We start from the raw sequence: 21,049 nt of genomic DNA on the forward strand, positions 1-21,049 counted from the left end.
TCCTATCAAGAGCCTTATTTCAATCTATCTACAGAATTTTGTCTGCCGTATAAAATTCACAGATTGTAGAGTTAAGGACATAGACTTCTTTGTGGGTCATTATTCAGCCTACCACAGGGGAAGAAAATAGAGGCAGCACTTCACAGAATGTAGGAATAACATTAACTCAAAATTGATGGGACAATTAGAAATAAAGACAGAGGTTTAACAGTATTTGGCTTAAGGACTTTAGAAAGACCAAATACTGCCTTTTCATAATCCATTCTCTACCTGTATCAGAAGGACCTTTACATAAAGGGAAAAAAAAAGTATTATTTAATTGTTAGTTGGACCAAAGCCCAGTCTCCTACCCCTTCCCCCAGCTCCGCATTGCAGAACAGAGGTAAATCTGAGGCAGATGCCAGAGTTTAGGCTCGGATGAGAGAGACATTTGCCTTCCTCCCTCATCCCTATGTCATCCACTTTTCAATGTTACTGTAGGAAAGAAGCAGGAAAAAAGCCAAATGGGATGAACAGCCTTTGCAGCAGTCATCCCTCTGGTAAACATATCACTGCATTGGTGTCATCATCTTTGACCCGTCAGATTATTCATTCCCAGAGTCGGCAGAATGGATTTCTTTCCAATTCCTCTCTTGTTTCACCTTATTGTGATAACATTAATAGAAGCATTGATTTCTCTTATGAGGAGGAGACTTCACTTACTATAAGATGTGCAGGTGTGGGACCACACAGGGAGGAACATTGACACATTGAAGGAAGGTGGTAAAGATGCTGGAGTGCCATGAGGAATGACTGTTTGAATCAGAAAAGTTTAACCTAAAAGGAAAAGATTAATGGGGAGATAGGAGAATTAGAGAAATTCAGTTATTGTTTCTGTTATTGGTACAAACATTCATTGAAAATTGCTATGTGCCCTTTCCTACTCACATAATTCATAATTCCATCTTCAGAGGTGAATATTGTTATATCTGTTTTGTGGAACAGAATCTGAAGCACAGAAAGGTTTATTAACTTGCTCAAGTCATACAAATAGTGAATGGTGTCAGTAATATTGGAACCCAAGGCTGTTTGCCAGTGTAATAATAGATTCTGCCTAATTATGGGTGTAAAAAATTAGTTGTCTTTTTTGTCCACCAAAGCTAACAAAAGCTGCCAGCACTAGGGGCAGTGATATTCCAGTAATAAATCTCTGCCTCATGAGACAGCCAAAAGGAAAGATATTTCTCCTAGGGTAGTCTCTCCTTCATGTTCTCTTTAGGATGAAGCCCCGTGTGTTGTGGCAACTAAGAACCACCTGAATAAATCAATAATCACTGTGCTTTCTAGTATAAGGGCAATGCTGCTTCAAGTTTCCATGAAGAAAACCTTATCTACAGCACCCTGGACCTCTTCTTTGCTGGAACAGAGACAACGTCAACCACCTTGCGCTGGGGTCTGCTCTACATGGCCCTGTACCCTGAAATCCAAGGTGAGCACGTCAGTGGGTGGGCCTCGGCTGGGTCAGAATGGGGCCTCCTCAAGAATATACAATGGGGCAAAGAAGGTCTCTTCAATAAGTGCTTTTGGGAAAACTGGACAGCTGCATGTAAAAGAATGACATTACAACACTTCCTAACACCATACACAAAGGTAAACCCAAAATATGTTAAAGACCTAAATGTAAGACCAGAAACTGTAAAACTCTTAGAAGAAAACATAGGCACCATACACAAAGGTAAACCCAAAATATGTTAAAGACCTAAATGTAAGACCAGAAACTGTAAAACTCTTAGAAGAAAACATAGGCACCATACACAAAGGTAAACCCAAAATGTATTAAAGACCTAAATGTAAGACCAGAAACTATAAAACTCTTAGAAGAAAACATAGGCAGAGCACTCTATGACATAAATCACAAGATCCTCTATGACACACCTCCTAGAATAATGGAAATCAAAACAAAAATTAAAAAGTGGGACCTGATTAAACTTAAAAGCTTTTGCACAGGAAAGGAAACTATAAACAAGGTGAAAAAGACAACCCTCAGGGTGGGAAAAAATAATAGCAAATGAAACAACTGACAAAAGATTAATTTTAAAACTATATAAGCAGCTCATACAAATCAATAACAGAAAAGCAAAAACCCAATCAAAAAGTTGGCAAAAGACCTAAACAGACATTTTTCCAAAGAAGACATACAGATGGCTAACAAATACATGAAAAGATGGTCACCATCACTCATTATTAGAGAAATGTAAATCGAAACTACAATGAGATATCACCTCACAGAATGGTCAGAATGATATCACCTATCATCTGGTCAGAATGGCCCTCATTGAAAAATCTACAAACTATAAAAGCTGGAGAGGGTGTAGAGAAAAGGGAACCCTCTGTGCTGTTGGTGGGAATGTAAACTGATACAACCACTATGGAGAACAGTATGGACATTCCTTAAAAAACTAGGAATAAAACCACCATATGACCCAAAAAGCAGTCCCATCACTAGGCATATACCCTGGGGAAACCAAAATTGAACAAGACCCACGTACACCAGGGTTTATTGCTGTTACATTTACAACAGCTAGGACATGGAAGCAACCTAGATGTCCATCAACAGATGAATGGATAAAGAACCTGTGGTACATATATACAATGAAATATTACTCAACCATAAAAAGGAATGCATCTGAGTCAGTCCTAATGAGGTGGATGAACCTAGAGCCTATTATACAGAGTGAAGTAAGTCAGAAAGAGAAAAATATCGTATACTAATGCATATATATGGACTCTGGAAAGATGGTTCTGATGAACCTGTTTGGAGAGCAGCAGTGGAGACACAGACATTGAGAACAGATTATGGGTGTGACTGGGAGCGGAGGAAGGAGAGGGTGGGAGATATGGAGAGGGTAACATGGAAATATAGAATACCATATGAAAATAGATACCCAGTGGGAATTTGCGGCATGACACAGGAAACTCAAACCGGGGCTCGGTAACAACCTAGATGGGTGGGATGGGAGGGAGGTGGGAGAGATGTTCAGGTGCGGGGGGACATGGGTAAACCTATGGCTAATTCGTGTTGATGTTTGGTAGATACCAACACAATACTATAAAGTAATTATCCTTCAATTGAAAATAAATAATTTTTTAAAGAAAAAAAGAACGGGGCCTCCTGGAACACTGTCCAAAAGAAGGGCCAGAAGATAGCATGGGAGGATGGAGAGATAGGTAGGACAGGTGGACTTGAGAATGGGTGCCTTCTTCAGTTTTCTGCCAGAATTGGGATGGGTCCACATAACACAGATATAACAGAGAGCCCCTGCCCTCAGCAAACTCACTGTCCAGTGGGGAAGACTGAAGTCCACTGACATTGTGGCGGGTTCCAGGAAGGGACTCCATTCCACTCACATATGAAATCTGGCAGCAGCCTTCCCTCCTTCTCAAGTAGTGTCTCCCAGCACCTGTGGACACTGCTCACAGACCTTCGTCTGGTACGTCATGCGCTCTGCTGTGCCTCTTTCCTACCTGTCCAGCCTGCATAGGGGCTTCAGTAAGTCACAGGTCATTTAATTTCACTGTCCTTATTTGTGCCTTTGGACCATCACACCTGCCATTCCCTAGAAGAATAATCAAGAATATATCTCCCTAATTTCTCTATACAGTAAACCCTTAGCTATGCTTGAAGAGTCTACTCAACGTAGCCTCCAAGTGTTTCTCCACACTTCTGGGAAAATACTAGCATTTCCTTTCTTTAAAGATGACCTAATGAACCTCCATTAGTTTGTTTATAACGTGTTATTTATACATCTTCCCCAAAGACTGTAGTCCTTTCAAAGACAGTGACTGTTAGAATCATTTTTCATTTTCTAGCCACCCCCTCCCCCGAAAGAGTTTAAGCACATGTAGGACAGAAACTATTGTGATGCATTTTTGCAAACTGTGGGTAAAAGTTTATTAATAGGAGATAGAGTTAATTTAGTAAATCAAGACCAACTTTTTGCCCTAAATTTGAAAAAAAATAGATTAGTAAAATCAGAGTGCTTTCTGTGTACTGAGGATAATGCTTTTTCATGAAACTTTCTTTCCTTAAATATATGAACAAATGTTTTATTCGTGTGTATATATTTTTTTATGTGTCCTGAGTCATGCACTTGTAAAATGCACTTATTTGTGAATTATGGGCTTTCCTGATGGCTCAGTGGTAAAGAATCCTCCTGGAAATGCAGGAGACACAAATTCTATCTGTGGGTTTGGAAGATCCCCTGGAGAAGGAAATGGCAACACACTCCAGTATTCTTGCCTGAGCAATTCCGTGTACCAAAGAGCCTGGTGGGCTATAGTCCATGGAGTCACAAGAGTCAGACAGGATTTAGCAACTGAACAACTGTGAAAGCCACCTAATTAGGATATAGTTATAGCTTCCCTATAAAAGGCTCCAAAATAATAATGTCTTAAGATGGCATAAAAGTAGATACAACCCAGCGTCTATCAATGGATGAGTGGATAAGCAAAATATGGAATGCAATGAAATATTCGTCCTTAAACATGAAGCATTTGACACATGCTACAACATGGTGAACCTTAAGGACATTACGCTAAACTCACTAATCCAATCAAAACGAACAAACTATATGATTCTGTTCATCTGAGGTATCTGGAACAGTTGAACTCAGAAAGTGAAAGTAAAATGGTGGTTGTTAGACCCCATGGTTAGAGCCTGGAGTTAGAGCAAATAGGAGTTCTAGTTCAGTGAGAATAGTTTTGGCTTTGCAAGACAAATTTTCTGGAGATTGGTTGTATAACGATGCGAATATACTTAACATTATTAAACCACACACTTTAAAGTGGCTAAGATAAGTAAGTTATATATCACGTGTATTTTTACCACAATTTAAAACGTTTCTAAATGTTCAGTAAAAAAAGAAAGTTTATTTTTCTCTCAATTCAGAAACTGTAAGCTAGACTCTGCAGAACCCTTTGGGTCTAAACTGCTTCCCGTGTGTTGCTCTGTTGTATCTAGAACGGCACCCTTGTTGGGACTCACAGAAGGCTCACCTCTGTGGCTGCCTTTCCACCGGCAGGAAGGGGAGGAGCAGGAAGCACGTGCCTTTCCTTTTAGGGCATGTTCCAAGTATTGAACATTCCCTCTACTTACACTCTCTTGGCCAGAACTTAGTCACAAGGGGATCTGGGAAATGTAATCTTTAGCTGAGGAACCAGGAATCCAGATCAAATATTTATTATTCTAGAAAAAGAGGAAAACAAATATTGGGGCATAGTTAACAGGGTTTTATTGTTGTTGGATACTTCCCTAAATCAGTTCATGCAAATCTAAAAATTCCTAAAGGTGAAACTTGATTCATCCTCACTAATAAGAAGACGAACCAGAGGCTCAAAGAGCTCCAGGAACTCGCAGCAGGACTAGTACTGAGCAAGAATTTGCCACCAGATCTGTCTCACACCAGGGCCCACTTCCCACTCACATACCTCCCTGAGGAGGTTGTCCAGAGACTCTACTATAGCTCTGGTCGTTTTGTTATTGTTGTTCAATCGCTGAGCCGTGTCCAAGTCTTTGCAACCCATAGATTGTAGCACACCAGACTTCCCTGTCCCTCACTATTACTGGAGTTTGCTCAAGCTCACTTCCATTGAGTCAACGATGCCATCTAACCATCTCATCCTCTGTCACTCACTTCTCTTCCTGCCCTCAATCTTTCCCAGCATCAGGGTCTTATCTGTGAGTCAGCTCTTTGCATCAAGTGACCAAAAGACTTGAGCTTAAGCATCAGTCCTTCCAATGAATATTCAGGGTTGATTTCATCCAGCCCAGCATTTAGCATAATGTACTCTGAATATAAGTTAAATAAGGAGGGTGATGCTATACAGCCTTGATGTATTCCTTTAGCATTTTTGATCCTGGTTATTCCATTCCTTAGCTTAACTGGCTTCTAGGAAAGTTATAGAAAAATAGAATGATGAAACCTCCTGTGCTTTTCCAGAGAAAGTCCAGGCTGAAATCGATAAGGTGCTTGGCAAGTCACGACCACCAAGCACAGCCACTCGTGAGTCCATGCCCTACACCAACGCTGTCATCCACGAGGTGCAGCGGATGGGGAACATCCTCCCTCTGAACGTGCCCCGGGAGGTAACAGTGGACACCATCCTGGCTGGATACCACCTGCCCAAGGTAATTAATTAGGGGCTCACACCAACAGCCTCAGATCTCCAAGCTCATATCTGTAAACGGTGGGAATATCTCAATTGGAAAAACATTCTTAGCCTAGAGAGTTATTTACATGGGGAGAGAAATATATTATGCCTGATGAAATACTAGTTTTGTTCCTTAAGTGTGAGCTTAGAAAATTAGTTGAACAGGATGTTAACAGGTGTTTTAGAGGAGAGGGGGGATTCCTAGGTCAGCTGTGATTAGGCAAAACCAGGCTTTTCTTTGCTATGAGGTTTCTCAGTGTTTTACTATGTGGCGTGAGTGGTAAATCTACATGGGGATACAGAAGGCAGCAGTTCCAAGTCTCAGACTTTGTCAGGAGGTCCTTTCCTTTGCCTTGGGAGTGCTTCTCACAAGACAGAGACCTGTGCTTTGCACAGTTGTGCTTTGCAGTGCTGGAATGTTGAAAAATGAGGGACTTTTGAGACCGCCTGAACCAACATCACATTCATTCTGGTGTTTCTAACATACTGTCACCACAGGTGTTTTTCTGTCTTTGACTTACAGACCCTTGGTGGGACTGCCTCCCAAGGGAAAGCAATCCAAGTATATGCAGTATTAAATATCAGAGTAGGAGAGAAAGGAGGAACCAACTCTTTTTAAGCAGTGATTATGTCCTGCGGACTATATATGTTATTTAGAAATGTCTGAATCGGTCCTGAGAATAATTCCATTCTTTCATTTTATAAATCTGAAAGCCGGAGCTTGTAGAGTAATTAATCTTGCATAAGATCTCTCAGCTACAGTGACAAGAGTTGGATTCCAGAAACGGAACTGTTCTGACTCCCAGGCTCATCTTTTGTTGTACTACACCATGTTCTTTCCACAGGAGTTGCTCTCCTTGGATTTTAAAAGAGTCTCCCTGAAATATTTCTCAGTGGGTCCCCATTAAATTACCTGTCCTCCCAAAGGAAATTCTGCTCTCACTCGGCCCACCACACTGAGGGTCTCAGATGACAGCTCTCCTGTGCCCCCTAGTGTCCTCTCTGTACACTGCACATTTGCGGTTCTTCCCTTTCTCACAACTTTGGTGAGCCTCTGTGGATCCATTCTAGTTTGTCTAAATTGCTCTGTGTGTGTTGTACCTGGGGACAACCTCAAGGCAAAGCCTGAGGAAATTCTGCATTGTCCAGCCTTAGTCACCAGCCCAGCAGAACCAGGAATAGCAGCTATTCCTGCAATGATTGCCTTACTATATTAGTTTGGTGCAATTATAATTGCTGTTTGGACTGTGAATTTTAAATCATTGTAACTAGGCTTTAAGAAAAGGCAGAGGAACCAGAGATCAAATTGCCAACATCCACTGGGTCATCGAAAAAGCAAGAGAGTTCCAAGATCATGGCATCCCATCCCATCACTTCATGGCAAATAGATGGAGAAACAGTGGAAACAGTGGCAGACTGTATTTTGGGGGGCTCCAAAATCACTGTGAACACCTATTTCTGCTCTATTCACTATGACAAAGCCTTTGACTGTGTAGATCACAATAAACTGTGGAAAATTCTGAAAGAGATGGGAATCCCAGACCACCTGATCTGCCTCTTGAGAAATCTGTGTGCAGGTCAGGAAGTAACAGTTAGAATTGGACATGGAACAACAGACTGGTTCCAGATAGGAAAAGGAGTACGTCAAGGCTGTGTATTGTCACCCTGCTTATTTAATTAATATGCAGAGTACATCATGAGAAACGCTAGGCTGGATGAAGCACAAGCTAGAATCAAGATTACCAGAGAAATATCAATAACCTCAGACATGCAGATGATACCACCCTTATGGCAGAAAGTGAAGAAGAACTAAAGAGCCTCTTAATGAAAGTGAAAGAGAAGAATGAAAAAGTAGTCTTAAAACTCAACATTCAAAAGACAAAAGATCATGGCATCCCATCACATCACTTCATGGCAAATAGATGTAGAAACAGTGGAAACAGTGGCAGACTTTATTTTGGGGGGCTCCAAAATCACTGTAGATGGTGATTGCAGCCATGAAGTTAAAAGACGCTTATTCCTTGGAAGAAATGTTATGACCAACCTAGACAGCATATTAAAAAACAGAGACTTTACTTTCCCACCAAAGGTCTGTGTAGTCAAGGCTATGGTTTTTCCAGTAGTCATGTATGGATGTGAGAGTTGGACTATAAAACTGAGCACCAAAAAATTGATGCTTTTGAACTGTGGTATTGGAGAAGACTCTTGAGAGTCCCTTGGACTGCAAGGAGACCCAACTAGTCTATCCTAAAGGAAATCAGTCCTGAAGATTCATTGGAAGGACTGATGTTGAAGCTGAAACTCTAATACTTTGCCCACCTGATGTGAAAAACTGACTCATTTGAAAAGATCCTGATGCTGGGAAAGATTGAAGGCAGGAGGAGAAGGGGAAGACAGAGGATGAGATGCTTGGATGGCATCACCAACTCAATGGACATGAGTTTGGGTAAACTCCAGGAGTTGGTGATGGACAGGGAGGCCTGGCGTGCTGCAGTCCATGGGGTCACAAAGAGTTGGACACGACTGAGTGAATGAACTGAACTGAAGTGAACTAGGCTCAAACACATCTTTATTAATCAAAGAAGGAACCATTACAATCAACACATTTTTGCCAATGAGAAATAAGTTTGCTTATTCCTGTAGTGTAAAAATCTGTCCTTCAGGACTCTTGGCAAGCATTTCTGCCTCTTACTGGTTATGGAAGCATTTTCCCTGCAAAAAGTTATCAAGATGCTTGAGGAAGTGGTCATTGGTTGGCTACCAAGGTCGGGTGAATATGGTGGAGGAGGTGAAACTATGTAGCCCAATTCATTCAACTTTTGAAGTATGCAACATGCAGTCAGTTGTTGTCATGGAGAAGAATTGGGCCCATTCTGTTGACTAATCCCAGCTGCAGACATTGCAGTTTTCAGTGCATCTCATTGATTTGCTGAGCATGCTTCTCAGATGTAATGGTTTTGCTGGAATTCAGAAGGCTGTAGTGGATCAGACCAGCAGCAGACCACCAAACAGTGACTGACCTTTTTTCAGTACAAATTTGGCTTTGGGAAATGCTTTGGAGCTTCTTCTAGATCCAGCCACTGAGCTGGTCATCACCTGTTGTCATATAAAACCCATTTTTTGTCGCATATCACCATTCAGTCGAGAAATGGTTCTTTGTTGTGTAGATTAAGCAAAGATGACACTTCAAAATGATGATTTTTTTTGTTTGCGGTCTACTCGTGAGGTACCTATTTATCGAGCTTTTCACCTTTCCAATTTGCTTCAAGTGACCATAGAATGGTTGACGCTGAGTACTTCAGCAACTTCTCTTATAGTTGTAAGAGGATCAGCTTCGATGATTGCTCTCCAACAGTCATCTACTTCCAATGGCCAGCCACCATACTACTCATCTTCAAGACTCTCTCTCTCGTCTCCTTTGCAAAACTTCTTGAACCACCGCCGCACTGTATATTCATCAGCAGTTCCTGGACCAAATGCTTTGTTGATGCTGCAAGTTGTCTCTGCTGCTTTATGACCCATTCTGACTCATAAGAAAATTGCTCACATTTGCTTTTTGTCTAACATTATTTCCATAGTCTAAAATAAATATAAAATACACAGCAAGTAATGTCATTAGCAAAAAAAAAAAAACATAAAGCAAGAAATGTGCATGAAAATGATGTATAACATAACCACATTTAAGAATGTATTCCAGTATCAAAGGGCAAAATTTAGTAGTGCAAAACCACAATTACTTTTGCACCAACCTAATATTTTCTTGCTAATTGATCATTTGTGGTTGAAGGCTGGTGGTGGTGGTTTAGTTGCTAAGTCGTATTTGACTCTTGCTGAGGTCTATATTATTTCTCAAGTGATCTTTGCATTTTTATAGCAATTCATTTAACTCCAGGAAACTATCCCAGATCAGTAGACTTGTTCTGACATTGATTATTAATGTTGACTTAAAAAATCATCCTGGGAATTAAAGATCCCGTTGGCTATGTTGTAGAGGCTAGGAGTCAAACTTTGATGTCAAATGTCCTAATTCAAATCATTTTTCTGCCTCCTTCCACCCTGTGACTTTGGGCATCTTATTCCACCTCCCAGAGCTTTAAAATCTTTACCTGTGAGAATGCATTTAAATCCATTTCACAGATGGATGTGTAATGAGGTCATGCATGTAGAATATTTAACCTTGTGCTTACTATAGAAAGTTCTCAAAATAGCGCTTATTATTCTTTATTAATTCATCAGATATTCATTAAGCACCTAAAATGTTTAAACCTCAGAGAACAACTCAGAGGAAAATAATCACGCAAGTTTAAAAGTACAACTGTGATAACTATCTAAAGGAAAAAAATCACTAGTTTCTAGGAAGATGCAGGCTGACTGCAATGAGGAGTGGGAGCAGGAGCGGGCAGAGAGGACTTCACAAAGGAAGTGATCTTTGAGCAGAGGATTAAAGGGTGGTTAAGAGTTAACTCAGTGACAAAATGAGAAGGAAGGACATTTCAGACAAAGGTGAACAGCATGTAAAAAGGCACAGAAATGAGTGGGGAAATGTGGCATGTTTGAGAAACTGAAAGAAGCTTGATGTAGTGGGAGTGCAGGCAGGAGGGTGACTCAGACAGGGAGATGTGTCCTTCATCTAAGAGTGATGGGAGCTAGTGAAGGGTATCCGTCACGTTCCAGGTGTGCTGGGTAGACAGGAGTGGAATGATTAAATCTTACTCAAAGCTAACTCTGCTTTCATCATGTGGAGCACATTGAAGGGGAAAAGAGAACATGGGCATAGGCAGGGCTATTACTGGCGGATAGCCAAGCGAGGCGGAGAAGGCAATTCCATTCCAGTACTCTTGCCTGGAAAATCCCATGCGTGGAGGAGCCTGGTGGGCTGCAGTCCATGGGGTCGCTAAGAGTCAGACACGACTGAGCGACTTCACTTTCACTTTTCACTTTCATGCATTGGAGAAGGAAATGGCAACCCACTCCAGTGTTCTTGCCTGGAGAATCCCAGGGACGGGGGAGCCTGGTGGGCTGCCATCTCTGGGGTCGCACAGAGTCGTACATGACTGAAGCGAGGTGGTGGCCTGAATCAGGTGGCAGTGGTGGACACAAAATGGAATAACAGGATCAAGAGAAATTTCGAGTAAAGTTGACCAAAAGAAGGGTTGTTTGAAGGAAGAATGGGGGAAAGGGAGGCACTGTGGAAGACACCTAGGTTTCTTGCTCTGTGTCTGGAAGAACAGCGGTTCCTTTTGCTGGGTGACCTCATTCTATTATTAAACCCTCTGTAGAACAGACTAGACATTGGAAGGAAGCAAATGGGAGATGTCTCACTATTCTCTTATTGATGTATATGTGTTCCCTCCCAAGTTCTACACTGATGAGTCCCTGCAGAGATCCTTTCTGCACTAACAGCAGTCACACTTCCCAGGTCAAATTCCCAGCAGACAATCCCAGTCCATCACTGTAAGCTGTCCCATGGCAAAGAGCTGGGTCCTAGGGGCTGGCCTCAGAAGGTGGTGGGTCAGGGAGGCTGAGGGAGTTCAGGGTGCTGCCAGCTTGGTGTGGAGTCCCGGGGGACCGCCACCCCTCTGCACACGTATGTTGTGCGGGTCAATCCCTGCCTGAGTCTCTTCTGCCTTCTCCAGGGCACCATGGTCCTGACCAACCTGACTGCACTGCACAGGGACCCTGCAGAGTGGGCCACCCCCAACACGTTCAATCCGGAGCATTTTCTAGAGAATGGACGGTTTAAGAAAAGGGAAGCCTTTCTGCCTTTTTCAATAGGTGAGTAGTGAGAAATATGAGTGTGGAAACCCAGAGTCCCTCTCTCAGCCCTTCCCTCCTCTTCTCCCTGGTGTTTTGCTTTAGTTGGCATGTCTCCAGGTTCAACAGGAAAATAAAAACTCAGCCTAAAAGTTGAGAATTTTTATTCAGGGCTTTACAGAAGACTATATCCCAGGAAGATGGCTTCTCAGATAGCTCTTGGGGACTGTTTCCAAAAGGTAGGGAAAGAACCAGGGTAGGTAGGCGTTCTTGCTGGAAAAGAGAAAAAAAAAAAACAAACATGTAATCACACATCATAAGATTTTGCTAGACACACACAAAAAGACCAGACATTTCAAGTTAATGATTTTAGTGCCTTTCTTTTTATGGGAAGATGCAAGAGTCTGGGCTCAGTGAAATTATTCCTTTCAGTCCAGTTCAGTTCAGTCACTTAGTCATGTCTTGACTCTTTGTGACCCCATGAATCGCAGCACACCAGGCCTCCCTGTCCATCACCAACTCCCAGAGTTCACTCAGACTCACGTCCATCGAGTCGATGATGCCATCCAGCCATCTCATCCTCTGTCGTCCCCTTCTCCTCCTGCCCCCAATCCCTCCCAGCATCAGAGTCTTTTCCAATGAGTCAACTCTTCGCATGAGGTGGCCAAAGTATTGGAGTTTCAGCTTTAGCATCAGTCCTTTATATGCATCCTAACACTCTAGCCAGTATCCTCTTTTTCTCCATCCTGAATTCCACTCAGAGCACAGCACTAGGGGCAGCTGCAGTGACTGATGGCTTTGTGGAGAGCAGCAGAATGGCCGGCAACAGTGTTCAGTCCACACCATAGAGTCCCCTCCAGAGTGACTCTCTCTTGCTGTTGGCTGCACCTCAGGATTCCCCGGGTGCAGCATCCCCAGGACTCATGCCTTTACTTCCTAAGCCCTGGCCTGACTCTGATGGAGATTTCAGCGTCACGTTGTGCTGGCCCCAGAATGCTGAAACAAGAGTTCAGACCCTTGCTGTCACCCAGAGAGGAGGTTGAATACTTGCCTTCCTTACAGAGTTTTCAGTGTTCAAAGATCTTTTTAGGGCAACCCATTCACACAGAACTAGAGTCAGTTGCTAGGAGAGGATGGGGAAGGGGCAAGGAAAGCGGCTGCTTGCTTCTCATTATGGGCATCACAAGTGACTCTAAGTGCCGTAGGCTTAACTAAATGGGATTCTACTCTATCACTGGTCCTAAGAAGTCCTTTTACTGTCTTAAATTCTAATAACTCTTTAAATAACTAGTCAATACATTTACATGGTATACAGTTTGAAAGGTATGAAAGAAGGTGCAGTGAAAACTCCTGGGTTTCCAAGACAGCCAGTTCCAAAAGAGTATTTCAATTTATAACATTGTAAAATGAGTGAGAAAAATTTTAGTATATTTAACATATTAAGTTAGGTATGTTGCAGAGATCATTTCAACTAAATTTCCAATTTCTTAATTCTGTAAGAATTTCCTGGGTATCTATTATGTATCAGACATTCAGCCCTGAGGATATGATAATGAATGAAGTAAAAAAAAAAAAAACACTCTTAAAAAGTGTGTGTTCCAATTCTGTAAAGCAAGTATCCTTCAATTAAAAAAATAAATTTAATTGTCATAAAAAGTGAAAAAGTATGTGTTCTAGTGTAACCTTACAAAGTTCAAATTCTGTTCACCACCTTTAGGGATATGGAAGGAAACTGGAGCTTAGCAGGGTCAGCTACTGTGCCTGCAGTCATAAAAAAGCTCACAAGACAGAGCTAGAACTCAGTGGTGACCAAGTTTATCAAATACTAAAGCCTGTGTTCTTCCTAGCAGCGTCTCCCTCCAAAACAGTAACTAAATATTACAATGAGTTGGCACTCTGGAATTTATAGTAGTTTTCTTATCACTGATTTAAATTAAATATAGATTGATTTTTTACAACAGTATTATTTTGTTGATCATGCCACAAAAGCACAGAGAGGGAGGGACTGGAATTTGACCCCATGTAGAAGTGATGCAAAGCCCAGGCTTTCCTGCTGTAGGACACTGTCCTGCGTGTATCTGAACTGATTCTGATTGGATCTTCTGTGTCTTTCTTCCTCTGGTTCTGTGCCATCTTTACATTGGACAAGTCACCTCCTAACATGAAAACAGACATGAGATGTAGAAATACCTTTCAATCTTCCTGTCTATAAGAGCTTCATATTTCCTATTACAAGACAAAGTTTCACATGTGTATTTTAAGTATTTTAATCATGCTTGACACAGTTTTTTTGTTTGTTTTTGCTATTGAGAATTATAATATGATATGAATTTGGTGAATCTTAAAATGGAAAGGCTTTAAGTGGGCAAGTGAATTACATTTTAACTATGCAAGAAGGAGCGCTAGATGAAAAACTTGAGTCTAGGCCCCATTCTGGCAATTCTTTGGGCTCAAGATCTTGAATAAGAAACAGTTCTCTCTCATTCTTAGTTTCCTCACATTAAGAAATGAGATACTGATCCATTGCCTAACTATTAATAACTGGGCTGCTGTGAGGATTAAATGATGAGATAATTTCCTTGTAAATGAAGCCTATAATTAAAAGAGTAATTATATAACATCTATGTTATCTAACCATCTTATCCTCTACCATGCCCCTTCTCCTTTTACCTTCAATCTTCCCCAGCATCAGGGTTTTTCCAGTGAGTCAGCTCTTTGCATCAGATGTTCAAAGTATTGGAGTTTCAGCTTGAGTAACAGTCTTTCCAATAAATATTCAGGGTTGATTTCCTTTAGGATTGACTGGTTTGATCTTGCAGTCCAAGGGACTCACAAGGGTCTTTTCCAGCACCACAATTCAAAAGCATCAGTTCTTCAGCACTCAACCTTCTTTATGTTCCTACTCTTATACCCGTACATGACTATTGGAAAAACCATAGCTTTAGTGTGTATTACTGCTCCCAAGTCTGCAGTTGAGCTGGGAGCTCGACTGACCTTAGCTTTGTCCTCTTGCCTGTTTGGGAGCTGAGCTGACTGAAGATTGAGGGAAGATGACCTCAGCTGAGACAGTGGGGGTCCTTTCCAAATTTCATCCTCTAGCAATCTAGCCAGCAGGTGTACATGTAGAAGATAAGACCCCAGGAGGGAGAAAAGCACACAGTGCCTCCTAAGGGCCAGGCTGGGAACTGGCAACCATCACTTCCACTGCGTTCTGGTGGCCGCCAGAGGTCACCTGTGTGCCCCAGTTCAGGAGAAAGGGAACGAAGCAGCTTTCATGGGAAGGGCTATGAAATCATGCTGCCAATGATGTGGGTACAGGGAGATGGGGGGACATTGGAGCCATTTTTGCAAATAGTTGGTCTCACTATCTGTCTTTTTGCTGAGGAGAATGCATTGAGAGAAGGCAAGCAATTTGGGGATTTCCTCAGCTGTGACAGAGTGAGGCCAGCTTAAAAGGTTTCAGGAGATAGAGTCAACACCACTGTCTTGTTTTCTCACCACGCTGCCATCTCTGGAGCACGGTGGCTTTGCCTCATTCTTGATCTGGCACTTTGTAAAAACAGCCTCCCTGAAGGGATAGAATGTGGAGAGCTCCGTCCCTTCTCTGGAAAGGATGATCAGGTGTGGAATTAGGACACATGCATATAATCAGGGCAGATGGCAAAGCTGTTACTGCAAATTTGTATTTTCTTTTCCTCATTTAAGTTTTTCCCTTTTGATCCAACAAAGCAGCAGACAGCTTCATGAAAGGCAAGAGGCTGAATCCTCGTTTTTCAAAGAACTTTTTTTTTTAATTCACTGGATCATGGGAGATAAAATTATGAAGAACTTTCCCCCAAAACCCTAGGTCATTTCTCTAGTTTTACTAATGAGGTAATTGACCTGGTTAGTTAATGATGGCCAGTTAGTGGAAGCACCAAGGAGAAGGTCCACATTTCCCGCAGTCCAGGATGAAGCTGTGAGATCAAGTTGCCCTCCTTTTCATGATTTTAAAAGCAAATTCATGTAATTCATACCTCCTGTCTTCCTGGTATCCTCACCCAGCCACGTAATATAGTTGGGAGAGAGATTATCTCACGTGTTTGACAAGTGAGCCATGTTCAGGTCTGTAGGAATAAAGGGTTTACTCCTAGCCCAGAGCTGGGTACTGATGAAACAAGTACTGTAACCCTGGTTCTTCATTCCGTGGGTCCAGTTTTGTCATATATGGATTCTTCTAGGAGAATCCTGGGTATTTACAATACAGCTGATCTGGTACTGTTTTAACAAAATTCCTTCTTGTATTATTTGTGATGGGTAAAGAGATAAAAAGGGGCTTCCCAAGTGGTGCAGTGGTAAAGAATCCACCTGCCAAAGCAGGAGATGCCAGAGATGTGGGTTCCATGCCTGGGTCAGGAAGATCCCCAGAGTGGGAAATGGCAACCCACTCCAGTATTCTTGCCTGGTAAACTGGACACAACTGAGCACACACATACACATACACACACACAGAGATAAGGATGAGGGGAACAGAGAAAATTAGATACACGCTGGTGGGAAATAGGCACAAAACAATTTAAGAACGATATGATTCTAAAGCATATTTTAATTGATTCAATATTTTGCAGATATTCTCTAATTTCATTTCCTCAACAGCTCATTATAGGCAAGGACAAAACAGAGGCATGCTGCATTAACTATTTCTAAGAAAGTTTCATTACAGGGGAAAATACCAAGTAACAGAAGCAACAATGCCCAGAATTAATTAGAGTAATCCCAGTGATGGTGCGCAGGAGAATCCTTACAAAGACAGTGCTGACATATGTCTAATATTAACAAGGGTTTTGTCTGAATTTGGGGGTTACAAACATCTTTTTTTGTCTTCACACGTTTCACAATTTTTTTTTTTTCCTTAGGGAGAAAGTAAGGTATTAAAACACCCATTCATGTTGATGTATGGCCAAACCAAAACAATATTGCAAAGTAATTAACCTCCAATTAAAATAAATAAATTTATATTAAAAAAAGAAAAAAATCTAAAAAAATAGAGATGATGGTAGAGCCCAGTGTGGGGTGTTGTAGCCCAAGGAGGGGAGGAGGGAAGCCTGGAGCAGGTGAACACAGGTGGGATGAGATGGGGTCGCCCCTGCATGGCAGGGAGACTCCCGGTCATAATAGAAGGAACTGTGATGTAGAGAGAAGATGCCTTGTACTTGAGAAACTTTGATCTGACATTTACTTCCTTACACTTTTCAAAAGTTTCTTTTAACAATTGAGAAAAACTACCTAAGATTTTGGTTTTTTGTCTGCTTTAGTCATTGTTATTTGCTAATGGATTTTTAAACAACATTAGGCTAGTGCTGGGCCAGCTCAGGCCTCACTTCTCTCATTCACACGTGCAGGTTGGGAGTGTGTGACTGTGTAATAAGCTCGCTGAGCTTTGGTTAACCCAGGTGTGTATGTGTGAGCGTTAGTCGCTCAGTCATGTCCGACTGTTTGCAACCCCATGGACTGTAGCCTGCCAGGTTCTTCCATCCATGGGATTTTCCAGGCAAGAATACTGGAGTTGATTGCCATTTCCTTCTCCATTGGTTAACCCAGGTGGTTGTGATCAAACTGAATACATAAAGCCCCAGAGGCTGGCAGGCCCTCTGCCTTTGCTCAGGTTTTACAAGAAGTCATAAAATATTTCAATCCTTGCTGGTACAGACACCACCTGAACAGGTAACTTTTTATTGTCTTTCAGGAAAGAGGATGTGCCTTGGAGAACAACTGGCCAGAACTGAGTTGTTTATTTTTTTTACCTCACTTCTGCAAAAATTTACCTTCAGGCCTCCAGACAATGAAGAGTTAAGCCTGGCGTTCAGAATGGGCTTGACCCTCTCCCCAGTCAGCCATCGCCTCTGTGCTGTTCCTCGGGCCTGAAGTTGTTGGGGAGAGGGAGGGGAAGGAAAGCAGGAAGAATGGGCCTGTCACCCCTCAAGGCACGAGGCCTGCTCAGAAGTGAGAGGACAGCATCCAGTGACTCTGGGACAGGTCATAGGAACTGGACTCAGAGGAAACTGGATCCAAACCCCAGCTTTACTGTCTCCAGTGGGGCATTGAGGAAATCAGTTATGTTATGAATGATATCATTTTCATCCAGAGGATTTAAAGTGGACAATGATTTCTTCTCTAAAAGGAAGAATTGCTGTAAAAATCAGAGGAAATAATGGGCTTTAAGTGGCTTGGAAACCATAAAGTGCATCATAAAAGGCATAATAACTCTGATCTGCCTCCTCCTGCTTCCTTCCTTAGATAGGGATTTGCTCTGGCTTGTTGAGATGGCCTGGGTCAAAGCGGTGCCAAATGGTGGGTAAGAGTTAGAAGTTGGGCCCTGGGGCAGCCACTGACCGTGTCCAGATAGACCCTTACACTTGGTAGCACTGGGCAGGCTTACCCTGCTTCTGCCCCAGACTGGCCCCTGGGAAGTCAGCAGGGCAGGTGGAATTCCTAATTTATAGACTAGTTTCTGTGAAGAAGAATGTTCTCTGATTTACCTAACAAAGCACTATCTTGGTCTTGGACTCCATTTAACTAAACGTTTTAAGCAGGTTAGGGGGGAGACAAATGTGGAAATATTTTCTATCTTTTAAGCTACTCCTTATACTTCAATCCCCTCTCTGGCATTTTTTATTCCCAGGCCATTTCATATTGGATTTGACAGTGTGGTGGGTGTGATCTTTTCTCACAAACTGATGTTGGCTTTTGGTTGGCAAGTATTCCCAGCCTAAACACAACAGCTGAGGCATGGTAGAATATTTTATAGCAGGAAATTGAAATGCCAGAATCCTGCTCAGCCCTCTTTGTGTGTGGTCACTGAGGGGAGAAAATGGCACCACCTGGAAGGCCAGGTCCCACTGACAGTCCCTGGGTTTGGATCCCAACCCCCATGCAGACAGATACCAACAAACCTAGTGAATGGGACTAAACCATTCAAGGTCTTTTTTCTAACATTGCTACACTTAAGGAATTTAAATAGCTCAGAACAAAAAGGGCCATGAGGTCATTGGGCTTTTCATTCCTGTTGCTTGGAATTCAGAGGAAAGCTAATTCAATAAATACCATTAGAAAGGGAAAGACACTGAAGAGCAAGAGCAGGAGAGAGGGAGGGACAGAAGGCAAGTGAGAGAGCAAGTGTCTGGCTGGAGCTAGCCTGAGCCTGTCAGAGCCAAGAGTATGTCTGGGAGAGTTGGTTGTGTTCCTAGAGTTTAGATGGAGAATTTGGTCTAGAATAGAAAGTGAGAACCCTAGCCACCCACCAGAGCGCTCTTTCTTTGTAACATCCTGGAAAGTTGCATCTCCGGAAAGCAACCTAAAGGACATTTCTAGAATAAAGCCATTCAAAGCAGACCATGCGCTTCCTGAACATCTGAGTGCTTCTCTCCCACTTCTGTTTCTCCCAATCAGATCATCCACATAGACTGAGAATTGATCAAAATGCTTTTCATTATGTGCTCAGTGGATTTTTTTGACTTATCTCGGAGGTCCATTCCTGCTCTGCTGTGCATTTTCCATGATTCTAGAAGGACGGGAGTTTACCTACTTGTGGAATCAATGGAAAACCCTGGACACTCATCCTGTCTAATAGGTGCAGTGGGACCTGGACTCAAGCAGAGTGTGACAACAATTAACCAGAAAACTTGGGGACACAGGATTGGGAGTATTTGAACTTTCTGACCATGCAAAATGTCTCCTTCTTTCCTCAAACCTCACTGGAGAGACTCTAAATTATGAACTGTTTTCCTGTCCAAGCCATTTACACAAGTATTTTGTTATCTGTCTTTTTGTAACTCTCTTATTCTTGGTTTATTTGGGGAGCTCCAGCTCCCCTTTCCCTCTACTGTATTCTAAATTTCCCTGCCTTCTTATAAGGTCGTCAGGTGGGTTCACTGTAGGTTACTCTCCTCCCTACTGACCACAGGATCTTTATGAATCCTTTAGCAGGGCTGCCACATGGTAAACCCCCAGGATGCCCTCATGGTGGGCTAAGTGAACAGCGCCCTCTGGAGGTGGACCGGGCATAGCCAGGCATTCCCAGTCAGTGAGCAGGTCAGGGGGTCCTGCTCACTAACTGGGCACATGGTAGTCTTTCTGCTCTGACACCAGCTCATCTCTTCAGACACATCTCTCAGTACTTCTGCCAAAATGCTTACCCCCATCAATTCCCTCCAGGCTAGGTTCTTTATCATATTCTTGTCTATCTGTATTTTTCTGTAAGAAATGTCTAATTATGTCTGGCAGACTCTGCTTTAAAGCCAAATCTTCGATTTTCTAGACTCTCTCAGCCAGTTAGTTGATCCCTTCTTCATTCTCTGAGAACTTTATTCAGAGGTTTAAATTCCCTATTTCCATGTAATCTCCTAAGTGTACTGAGCTCTTCAGAGGTGACTGTTCCTGGCTCCCTTAGGCTCAGTATCTAAGTGGTTGCATAGTGAAAGTGAACTCACTCAGTCGTGTCCGACTCTTTGTGACCCCATGGAGCATAGCCTACCATGTTCCTCCATCAATGGGATTTTCCAGGCAAGGGAACTAGAGTGGGTTGCCATTTCCTTCTCCAGAGGATCTTCCAGACCCAGGGAATCGAACCCAAGTCTCTGGCATTGTAGGCAGAGGCTTTACCTTCTGAGCCACCAGGGAAGCCGGTTGCATAGTAGGCATTCACCAAATGTTTGTTGAACCTACTGGGTTTGGGATGGGGTTGGGGAGTAGCCCAGTGATTGGGTCAGGGCAGACTGATTAATGCTGCAGTGTGTCAGAGATGTCTGCTATGTGCAGCAGGCCTTTTAAAAGCCTTCATGTCACACTCTGGAAAATGTTGATCTCAAAGACTGCTTGCTCAGGTCCCTTCTACTTCCAAAACTCTGACTTATGGGGAGAACTTCTGAAATGGCAAAGTAAAGACATTCTGAAATCTACTTCTCCATAAAAGCACAGAGAAAACCAATAAAAGTTCTCAAAATCCACATTTCCAGAATTCCACACATTAACCATATTTTGTGCAGCAACTACAGTATTGCATGCAAAGTCTTGGAACAACTTGAGCTTCTGTTTAAGGAAAAACTCAAAGAAAAACAAAAGGAGGGCT

The 21,049-nt window shown here is 42.4% G+C and overlaps 1 protein-coding gene across 2 annotated transcripts in view; it reads left to right on the forward strand.

Moving 5' to 3' along the window:
- Positions 1 to 18,166, forward strand: part of CYP2J2 (cytochrome P450 family 2 subfamily J member 2) — a 37,569-nt gene extending 19,403 nt beyond the window's left edge. Inside the window, exons 6-9 of one of the 2 annotated variants that reach the window (XM_068966316.1) lie at positions 1,327 to 1,468; positions 5,979 to 6,166; positions 11,826 to 11,964; positions 17,669 to 18,166. In XM_068966316.1, the coding sequence (XP_068822417.1) occupies positions 1,327 to 1,468; positions 5,979 to 6,166; positions 11,826 to 11,964; positions 17,669 to 17,847 (648 nt within the window). In that variant the 3' untranslated portion in view covers positions 17,848 to 18,166. Of the gene's footprint in view, positions 1 to 1,258; positions 1,469 to 5,978; positions 6,167 to 11,825; positions 11,965 to 17,668 lie in introns of both variants that reach the window. The other variant, XM_068966317.1, reaches the window with a different exon arrangement.
- The last annotated feature ends 2,883 nt before the right edge of the window (positions 18,167 to 21,049 follow it).

This window comes from Capricornis sumatraensis, chromosome 2 (genome assembly GCF_032405125.1).
Source record: "Capricornis sumatraensis isolate serow.1 chromosome 2, serow.2, whole genome shotgun sequence".
NCBI classification, from domain to species: Eukaryota; Metazoa; Chordata; class Mammalia; order Artiodactyla; family Bovidae; genus Capricornis; species Capricornis sumatraensis.